This window comes from Diceros bicornis, chromosome 6 (genome assembly GCF_020826845.1).
Source record: "Diceros bicornis minor isolate mBicDic1 chromosome 6, mDicBic1.mat.cur, whole genome shotgun sequence".
In the NCBI taxonomy this organism is placed as follows: Eukaryota; Metazoa; Chordata; class Mammalia; order Perissodactyla; family Rhinocerotidae; genus Diceros; species Diceros bicornis.
Genome location: NC_080745.1, coordinates 32776360 through 32786562, shown reverse-complemented (window position 1 = coordinate 32786562; position 10203 = coordinate 32776360). Strand labels below are relative to the sequence as shown.

The following is a 10203-nucleotide window of genomic DNA, read 5'->3' as shown; positions in this document are numbered from 1 at the left end:
TTTCTGGAGGCCCACCTTATTTGATAAGCAATTATTTAACCTTATTAGAAACAAGGCTGTATGATGAAGTAGAATACTAAATACATGTGCATTCAGAACTCTGTAATCATCTTTTTGGAATGGGTGATATAAGGATGTGTTTTCAAAAATTTAAATAGCGTAAAAGGGCATACAGTGAAAAACAAATCTTCTCATTTTTGTCCTCCAGTTCCCCAATTCCTCTCTTCAGAGGTGAAAACAGAACTTCCTACCCCTCCACAGTTTACTGTATACATTAATAAGGCTTTACTATTCCATTGTCTTTATCAACTAACTATACTCCAGCCCAAGCAAATAGATGGATTGTTCATTGTAGGAACTTCCTGAAAGACCCATCAACACTTCAACAGAAAGCATCAACAGTTTGTGCCCTAAGACCTCGTTCTCACAATCCTACAATATTATATCATGATCCTTATCCAATCCTTATCAGGCCCTCACTTTCAAAGACCACCCTTAAAACAAACTGCAAATTCTCCATGAAATCCGACCTTACCTCCCCTCTCTCGTTCCCCACTACCAAAATCCCTAAATTCAGTAAGCAATAAACTCAGCTTTGTCTTATCCGCTGGTTGTGTTGAAGATTTGAGGGGAGCCGGCACTCGACAGAAGCAGCCCCTGTTAGCAGGTTTTTTGTCTGTGTTTCAGCGAGTGCGTGTCACGTGCATTTTCACGTTGAGAAAGAGAACTCATAGCTATATGAGCTGCGGACCCTGCCCCTATATATCCAGGGGTCTGAATCAGTCTCCCAGGCAGTTGGCGGTCGAGTGTGAAAAGGCTGGAGAACAGCTGATTTAGGGGATCCTGGAGGAGGTATCAGAGCTGTACCGGGACAAAGTCCCGGCAGCGCCTCTCCTCTCTGCACCTCGGGGCCTGGCACTGGGGCGGGGCCCAGGCCAGATGAATGGGATGAGCTGGGATGAGCGGGCTGCGAATTTAGATGCCTCTAGATCCCACAATTCAGACCTCGCATGTCTCCTCCCCTGGGGACCACGCTGCCCCACACTCTCAGTCATGGCTGGGGAAGCACGCGGGGTCCAGGTCGCGGGGCGGGCTCCGGGAAGGGGAGGGAAGGGAGTGGAAAGGGCGATCCTGGGCTGGGGCGGGGCCAGGCTGGGGCGAGTCCTAATATAGAGTCCGCGCAGCTGGCTAGCAGCACAGCGCAGAGACTGGAGCCCCGGAGCCCGGCTAAGTGTCAGTGTCAACCTGTGCCCGCCATCCCGGCTCCGCAGCCCTCCTGCCACAGCCGCCGGTGAGTGCGCGCCGCCCTAGGAGCGCGGGGCGAATGCGCGGCGGCCCCGTCCGCTGGCTTCCCTTCCCCCTACCCCGGCTGCTCCGGCTCGGCTGCGGCCGCGGCTGAGTCACCGCTCCCCGTGTCCATGCGTCTCCCCCCGGATGCCGGTCCAGGCTGCGCCGGGACCCCTGAGGCCCGAGAAAGGAAAGACGGCCGGGCCTGGGGAGCCTGGTCACCGCGGGCTCGCCTCACAGGGGACCTAGGGGCTTCTGCCCTGAACTGCAGTAACCACCCGGGCCGCTTTCTCGCTCCTCCGCTTCTTCCCCTGACTTCTCCTTTCCTTGCAGAGCCGCTGTCTAGAGCCTCAGCCTCGCCACCATGAGAGTCCTGCTGGCTTGCCTGCTCCTCTGTGTCCTGGTCGTGAGCGACTCTGAAGTGAGTGGCTTCTCTGCTTTGACTTATGGCGGCGGGGTTTGCTGAACCCCTGAACAGCGCCAGGGGAAGGAAGGGGCTGCATAGGGAACTGGAGTCCTCCGAATTCCATGAACAGCAGGGCCAGACCCTCCCAGGAAAATAGGACAAGTGTGGCAATGGGGGCCTTGAGAACCAAGGGAGTTCTCACTTGCCGGCAAAGGAGGAAAAACCGCAGGGACTGCCCCAGCCTGCTGGCACCTGATATGTGAAGCTTGCTTGAGTCAATCCATTTCTCCCTGCTGGAAATCTATGATCTTCCATTTGAGGGCCAGTTAGATATGAACAGAGTGAGGAGAGAGGGAGCTGGTGGGAAGGGTGAGTTTTGGGATTGGGGCCAGTTTATCCACACCCTGGAATCCCAGGAGCGTGGGACCTTCAGTGAACTTTCCCCCTCCCCTCCCCTCTCTTCCAGGGCAGCCATAAACTTCATGGAGCGTCCAGTGCATGTGAGTATCCACCCCTTGCATAATATCTGGCTGCACAGACATCTTGAAAAAGACTCAGGGGGCAGCCCCTCCCTGACCCTGCTGCAGGGCTGGCTTCCCCCTTGCTTCTTCCCACACTCCTTGCTTACCCCCCACCTTTGTGCTCTGCAGCAAACTGTGGCTGTCTGAATGGAGGAACATGTGTGTCCTACAAGTTCTTCTCCAACATTCAGCGGTGCAACTGCCCAAAGAAATTCCAAGGGGAACACTGTGAAATAGGTATGGGGATCCTGATTCTAAGTGGGGAGGAGGGGGCACCAGAGATTTTGTGGCAGGGAGAGATGGGTGGGATGCAAGAGCAGGCAGGAGTTAAGAGCTGGAGGTGGAGTGGGGGACATCTTCATCCCTATGTGATGTACACAGTCAAACATAAACACACACTGTCTCATGAATCTGTGGCTGCACAAATGTGAGATGGAGATGGAAGGAGACACTTTTCTAGTGTCTTCTGCCAAGGTTTAAATCATGCGGTGTTTGGCAGGATCTCTAAAATGCCTGTCTGAACTTCCTCCTTATTCTAATATTTTCTCATCCTCACATTCTTCTGTAGATACATCAAAAACCTGTTATGAGGGGAATGGTCGCTCTTACCGAGGGAAGGCCAAAACTGACATCAGGGGCCGGCCCTGCCTGGAGTGGAACTCTCCCGCAGTCCTTATGAAAACATATCATGCCCACAGACCTGATGCCCTTCAGCTGGGCCTGGGGAAACACAATTACTGCAGGTGAGGTGGGGGCAGCAAGGACCCTCCCCATGGCCTCACAGAAACCCTTGTTACCATCCCCTTCTGCTTCCAGAGTGCTGGCCACAGCATGAGAAAAGCAAGGCCTCTAGTTGAGTCTTCCCTGCAGGGGAGGATGCAGGAAAGGCATTCTGGGTTGGTATGACACCCCCTTCCACTCTGTGTTGCTAGGAACCCAGACAACCAGAGAAGGCCCTGGTGCTATGTGCAGGTTGGCCTAAACCAGCTTGTCCAAGAGTGCATGGTGCAGGACTGCTCTTTTGGTGAGTGTCACTGACCTGTTTATGATGGTAGGGTGGAAGGGGACAAACTCGTACAGCCCCTCATTCCATCATAGGAGGGATGAGGAAGGAGCCTGCCAGGCCTTGAAAAACTGGGAGGTCAGAGGACAAGGAGAGGGGCACTTTATCCTACCTGCCTCCCCAAGACATCCCTCTTTTTCTCCTTCAGGAAAAAGTACCCCCTCTCCTCCGGAAAAAGCAGAATTTCAATGTGGTCAGAAGGCTCTGAGGCCCCGCTTTAAGATTGTTGGGGGAGAATTCACCACCATCGAGAACCAGCCCTGGTTTGCGGCCATCTATAAGAGGCACCGCGGAGGCTCTGTCACTTACTTGTGCGGCGGCAGCCTCATCAGTCCTTGCTGGGTGGTCAGCGCCACACACTGCTTCATGTACGTCCCCCCGTCTCTTCTCTCTGACCCTCCTGCCCTACCCCGAACACATCCCTTTCTCTTTCCCAGCGAAAGGTTCCACTTCAGTTCTCAGCCCCTCTCCGTGCAGCCCATGGCCTTGGGAACAAGTCATGCTCTGAGGTGGTGTGGAGGGGAAGTGACAGGATCTCATGAGATCAGACTGTCTGACAGGTCTTCCCTCCCACAGTAATCACCCAAAGAAAGAGGACTACACTGTCTACCTGGGTCGGTCAAGTCTTAACTCCGAGACGCCTGGGGAGATGAAGTTTGAGGTGGAAAAGCTCATCTTGCATGAGGGCTATAGTGCTGACACACTTGCTCACCACAATGATATCGGTGAGTGGAAAACCCTCAACTGCCATAATAAGGATGGTTAGGGGAAGTGGGGTCCAAGAAGAGACTCAGGTGGGAGGTTGAGGTTGTAGGGGAACTTGAAGACCCTGCTTTATACAACAAAGGGAGTGATGGAGAAGGATTCAGAGTGACACATATGAGGTGCCTGGTGCTCCTCTGTAGAGTTCCTGAATTTCCAAACAGATAACCTCCTCTGGGTGGCAGTGGCCCCTTGGGCATATGGCTTGGGCTGGAATGCCCCTTCCTTTGTTGAATGCAGCCTCTGTCTGTCCCAGGATATAGAAGTTGGAGAGAGCATTGGGCTGGATTTTAGCCCAGCTACCTCAGCCAGGGGTTTTTGCAGAAAAAAACCCATACAGTTGTATGTGTCAGCCCTGGGTGTCCCAGCCTTTGTAGGAGCTGGGACAAAGCCCTCGAGGCATGGGACAGGGGAGGCTTCTTTTGGGTGACAAGCTATCAGCAGATCTCCCAGGATGAGCCCTGACCCTAATTGACCTAGGGATAGAAAGCCACTCCCTCAGCATTTGGTGGGGAGAGATGGTGACCACCTGACCCCTTGCCCCTCCCCCAGCCTTGCTGAAGATCAGTTCCAGCTCGGGCCAGTGTGCACAGCCATCCCGGTCCATACAGACCATCTGCCTGCCCCCACCATATGGCGATGACCATTTTGGCACAAACTGTGAGATCACTGGCTTTGGAAAAGAGACTTCCAGTAAGTGATATTTGGGGCTGCCTGAGGGTCTTGGGGGAGTGTTGTAACCTAGAAGTGAGCTCAGCTTGATCAAGGGAGGACTGTGGAGATAGAGACGGGAGCATCGTGGAGGCAGCAGATGGGTCCAGGGATGCAGTGGGGAACATTGTTTAGAAAATGATGGATCATAAAGGTAAATAGATGGGGGGTGAGGGGCTATAGATGGGGTAAAGGCTCAGATTTGGGTGGAAAAAGAATAAGGGCTTTCTCTGGTAGGGACACTTTTTGGTCCCCTCCCTGGCAGAAAATCCCAGTGGGAGGGCTAGACAGATACATCTTTACATAAATTCCCCCTGTTTCTTCCATCTAGCTGGCTATCTCTATCCAGAACAGCTGAAAATGACTGTTGTGAAGCTGGTTTCCCACCAGGAGTGTCAGCAGCCCCACTACTACGGCTCTGAAGTCACCACCAAAATGCTGTGTGCTGCTGACCCTCATTGGGAAACAGATTCCTGCCAGGTGAGAGTTCCAAGCATCTCTCTCCATCATCTCCAAATCTCCCCGGGGCTCCTGGGCCTGTCCCTGTCAGCTTTGGGAGGTGTCTCTCCAGCCAAAGCCCCCAAAACCCAGAATCAGGAGCCCAGGTCTTAAAAGGCTTAAATCCTTATACGTTTATCAAACAGTTGTCATGAGCCTGGCTCTGTGCTAGGCACTTCAGACTAGGTGAGGGAGGGGGACTAAGAAAGAGAAAACAATAGAAAATAATACAACTCAGTACTCAGGGTGTGGTGTGAATTATAAATGATCAGTAGGAGAGAGGTGAGTGCCCACTGGATGGTCACACAAGGGAGGCTTTAAAGAGAATGTGATTCAATAGGAAACTGAGGAGGCAGAGAGAAGAAAAGAGAGCAGTTCAATTGAAAGATAAAAAAATGAGAATGAGCACAGAGCGGGGAGGAGAAGGAGGGTCTGAGAATGTAGATGGAATAGTGGCAGATAATAGGGCTTTGAAAGCCAAGCAGAGGATTTTAAACTTGGTGTGGTAGGAAATGGGGAGTCACTAAGCACTTTGACTCTAGGAAACTCCCTTCTCTCTCAGGCATGATTGGGTGCTAGGACCAGATGGCCGCCTCCTCTCTTCTCCCAGGGTTCACCTTTTGTGTCTTTGGCTTAACAGGGAGACTCAGGGGGCCCGCTGGTATGCCCCATCCAAGGCCGCCTGACTCTGACTGGGATCGTGAGCTGGGGCCGTGGATGTGCCATGAAGGACAAGCCAGGCGTCTACACGAGGATCTCACGCTTCCTGCCCTGGATCCGCACTCACACCGAGGAAGAGAATGACCTAGCCCTCTGAGGGCCCCCAGGGAGCCAAGGGAGGAGAGGGGCACCACCCTCCCACATTGACCATGATTTTTGCAGTAGAGCCACCTGTACCAGCTATATATAAGGAAGAGACTGAGGAACATAGGCTCTGCAGAGATGGTTTTACTTGTGCTGCCCACCAGGGTGAGCGAAAATAGCTTTACCCTCAGATACAGGCCTGGGTGCTGGGCGCCCAGATACCTCCTGGCCAGGATGGAGGGGTGGTCCTGACCCAGGATGGTATTGACCAGTAGTTTGTCTTTTTCTGGACTGAAGCCTCCTGGAGTTAACAATGGCATCTCCTGTGCATGGGTGGAAGGAGAGCCAGCTCCCCCAGCAGTGGGCATTCGTGAGGCCCATTGTTGGGAAATGAATAATTTCCCCATTACGAAGTGTAACAGAACTGAGGTCTCTTCAGGGAGCTTGGCCAGTGTGGGAACAGTGGTTTAGGGATTAGAGACACTAATGACTTGAAAGAAGGGCTCTGGCATTCCATGAATGTATCAGGTAATATTATATGTGTGTGTGTATATTTGCACATGTGTGCATGCACTGTGAGTCTCAATGTGAGCTGGTGTGTTCCTGTGTCTGACTGCAAGTCTAGATATTTCCCTAAACTGTATGGACTGTGATGCCACGTAGAACAGTCTGTCTGGAGAGGTCATGGGTCACTCCTGGGGCCTCTTGGGTCTCCCACCTGACAATGCCTATGGATGTATCATTCTGGGGCATGGCCCGGGACCCGCACTAGGTGTCTCAGTCTCACTTTCACACTGATGTCCCTTTCTTGGCCAGTTATCTCTTCTGACCTTCTAGCCGAGTTCATCCAATCCTCACTGAGTGGGGTGAGGACCACTCCTGTACACTGACTATTTAATAATTATATTCTGTTATTTTTATTTATATCTATTTTTATAATTTTGAATAAAGATGATCAATAAAATGTGATTTTTCTGAAGACTTTGGCTCTTCCCTGGTGCTTGTATGTGAGGGAGTTGGGGAGCATAAAAAGTTGAACATGACGATGGTGGCATGCACCCCAGAGTTTCTTGTGGAGTTGCATCTCTGGACTTAATGGGGCTTTGGGAAGTAGAGGCTAGGAGAGTTGTAGAGAAGGCCCTCCATAGCACATAAAGTACAAAAAGATGCCCCAAGTCAGGGGTCCACAGCTTAGTGTGCAGGCTGGGTATCAATTCCCAATTCCCTCCTCAGCCTGAAGCCTTTGTGCAGTGTACATCTTATACAACTGTACACGGTGATCCTCTTGGGAATTAGTCCCACCATATTCTCTTCACTCCACCCCAATGATCCCTTGGGCTGATCTCAACCAAGGAGAACATCTGCATGAGTGAAAATTGCTGATCCAAAACCCAGCTCAGCTTGAGTCTGTGGCATTCAGGGAACAGAAAACGTAATTTCCCATCATCTGTGCGTGGGGCTGGTGCTGAGTTTTCTCAGTGTATTAATGGAGCTCATGACTAGTCATTGCTATCCCTAATATCAGGGGGCTCAGAATCTAAAGCTGGGTGATATCTTAATGGATGTGACCATATATTTTGAACTAAACATCAGCTTCTGAAGAACTAGGGTATAGAAGGCAGGCCAGGAGATATAGCTGGATGCCAAAATATTGGAATTTCCAAGCTATTTTGATGGGTTTTGGCAGTGTTTCTTAAGCAAGTCATCTGAGAATCTTTTAAAAATATAAACAAGCCTATGCTCCACCCATAGAGATTGTGATTCAGGTCAGGGCTGGTGCCAGGTCTCCCCAGGTGTTTCTGATTATCACCCCTGATTGACATCCTGTGGGGACAATTGGCCAGATTATGTGAAAAGCCCATTAAATTCAAGACGTGGTCAGCATGTGTTCCCTGCATGAACAGTCAGTTTTCTGAGTGGGGTTTGGGGATGCAAGGTCTCCCAGGCTTCCCTAGTCCATGGGCCCCTGGAGGGCAAGGACCCAGTTTTTAATCCCCATAATCTAGCACGTTGTCTTATTCAGTATGATGCGGTGGTTCAGAGCATGGATTTTGGAGTCAGGTGGCCTGGACTACAATCCTGGCTCTAACACAAGCTGTGTGACTTGGGAAAGACTCTTAACCTCTCTGTGCCTCAGTTTCCTCATCTGTAAAAAAGATAATAATATCTACCTTCTAGGATTGTTATAAAGATTCATGAGTTCATAAGTCTCTTAGCATAATCCTGGCACCTAGAAAAGGCACAAAAACAGTGGCTATTATTACAAAGGTATGTAAATTTTTGTAGAATTGAATGGGAACCCCCTCCCCTCTTCCACTCCAAGGTTACATTGGTATTGTTTTGTGGGAGCTGAAACTTGCTAGGAAAGAAAAGGCATGATGTGAAGCTAAGGGGCCCAGCCCAGGCTGAGTTGCTGCTCAGCCTCTGCATTTCCCCCAGGGGCCAAGAAAGATCTTGTTCCAGCATGAGCAGCTCCAGCATCAGGGCTCACAGACACTGAAAACAGGAAGTATGAGCCCCACATGCGGGGTTGAGCAATGACACGCTAACTCTCCAGACCATTTCCCAGCCACCACCCCAACCCCCCCAGCCACCTCTGCCTCTTCCCTGAATCGTGTAGACCTCACGCAGGGCTGGCAGGGATCATCCACTTCTCCAGGAACCAGTTTCATGGCTCCAGACCCTACTCTGTCAATCACTTTAGGGACTGCCATCTTCTAGTGCTATGTACTGGACACTGTGCTAAACTCTTCACATATTATCTGCTTTAATGCTCACAACAATCCCAGGAGGAAGATGTGATCATTAGCCCCATTTCACAGTAGAGAAAATGGAGGCACAGAGAGATTGAATGACTTGCCCAAGGCAATGCTGCTGCTAAGTGCAGAGCCAGGGTTCGGACTCAGGCTCAGACGGTGGGCTCCAGAGCGCACAGGCCCAGCACTACGACATAGGACCTCTCAGCAGAGCCCAACCTGGGAAAGGAGAGCAGCCCTCCTTTCAAGCTGCCTACTTCAGGAATGCTGGGTTTCTAGGCTAAGCGTATCTGAATTTCAACCCTGGCCTGGATTATAATTCTTTCCTCTTAAAAGATTCCCAGGCCAAGAGAGGAGACCACACTCAGCCACCAGTTTCAAAGTAAAACTTCACCCTTCTCAAGCTAACCTCAGCCTTTTTTGCTGAAACCTGGTTTCATTGAAGTGGTTTCCGTTTTCACCAGAACCCCTCCTTCTGAAATATTCTGTGGCCCACTCTATTATCAGGACTCAACTTGATTTCCACTTACGCTCTGCCTGTCCCAAGCGGACCCCCCACAGCATCCGCATCCCTGGACAGACCCCTCCACACTCCCCCCGAGTGTGTCCACCTTCCTCCCTGGCAGCAAACATTTGAGCCTTCCCTTTGAATCAGACACAGTGAGAGGAGCTGCTGAGGTGTTTTTTTAATAACAGCACTATTGAGATATAATTCACATACCATACAATTTACCCACGTAAAGTGTACAACTCAATGATTTTTAGTGTATGCATGGAGTTGTGCAATTATCACCACAATCAATTTTAGAACATTTTCATCACCTCAAAAAGAAACCCATACCTGTTAGCCGTCACTCACTTTTTCTCCCCAATCCCTTCAGCCTCTACTCTGCTTTCTGTCTCTATGAGATGCCTATTCTGGACATTTCATATAAATAGAACCATATAATATGCGGTTTTTTGGGACTGACTTCTTTCGCTTGCCGTAATGTTTTCATCCATGTTGTAGCACGTGTCAGTACTGTTGCTAAGTTTTAAATAGCAAATCAGGAGAAAAGATAGTATAGGCCCCCTTCTGAGCTTGTAGTCCCATTGAGAGTCATTCAACAAGCTTTAAAAAAAATTTTTTTTTAGGTATGAAACACCAGGCACTGTTTTGGATACTGGGGTTACAAGAATGAATGAGACATAGTCCAGGTCCTCAAAGAGCTCACAGCTTTGCGAAGGAGACAGATCCATGACCACAGTTCAATGTGATAAACACTATAATAAAAGTATGTATAAAGAGCATGGATCAATGATGTGGAAGCAATTAATTTTGTCTTGGGAAATCAAGGAGGACTTTACAGAGGAGGTGATATTTTACCTGGGGCTTCAAAGATGCAAAGAAATTTG

General features: G+C 50.3%; 1 protein-coding gene across 1 annotated transcript; it reads left to right on the top strand.

The window, feature by feature from the left end:
* The first annotated feature begins 1187 nt into the window (after window positions 1–1187).
* On the top strand, window positions 1188–7031 carry PLAU (plasminogen activator, urokinase). The gene is made up of 11 exons (XM_058543136.1): window positions 1188–1291; window positions 1621–1708; window positions 2160–2193; window positions 2344–2451; window positions 2783–2957; window positions 3147–3238; window positions 3426–3645; window positions 3854–4002; window positions 4592–4732; window positions 5082–5230; window positions 5889–7031. Exons 2-11 carry the CDS (start codon window positions 1652–1654, stop codon window positions 6063–6065), a joined length of 1302 nt encoding a protein of 433 aa, XP_058399119.1. The 5' UTR covers window positions 1188–1291; window positions 1621–1651; the 3' UTR covers window positions 6066–7031.
* Window positions 7032–10203: the final 3172 nt, after the last annotated feature.

Excerpts from the sequence above, each read along its gene's own strand:
- PLAU (XM_058543136.1), top strand. The coding sequence starts at position 1,652 with ATGAGAGTCCTGCTGGCTTGCCTGCTCCTCTGTGTCCTGGTCGTGAGC. Across the intron at positions 1,709-2,159 it reads TGGTCGTGAGCGACTCTGAA|GGCAGCCATAAACTTCATGG; the intron begins GTGAGTGGCTTC and ends CCTCTCTTCCAG. Across the intron at positions 3,646-3,853 it reads AGCGCCACACACTGCTTCAT|TAATCACCCAAAGAAAGAGG; the intron begins GTACGTCCCCCC and ends TCCCTCCCACAG.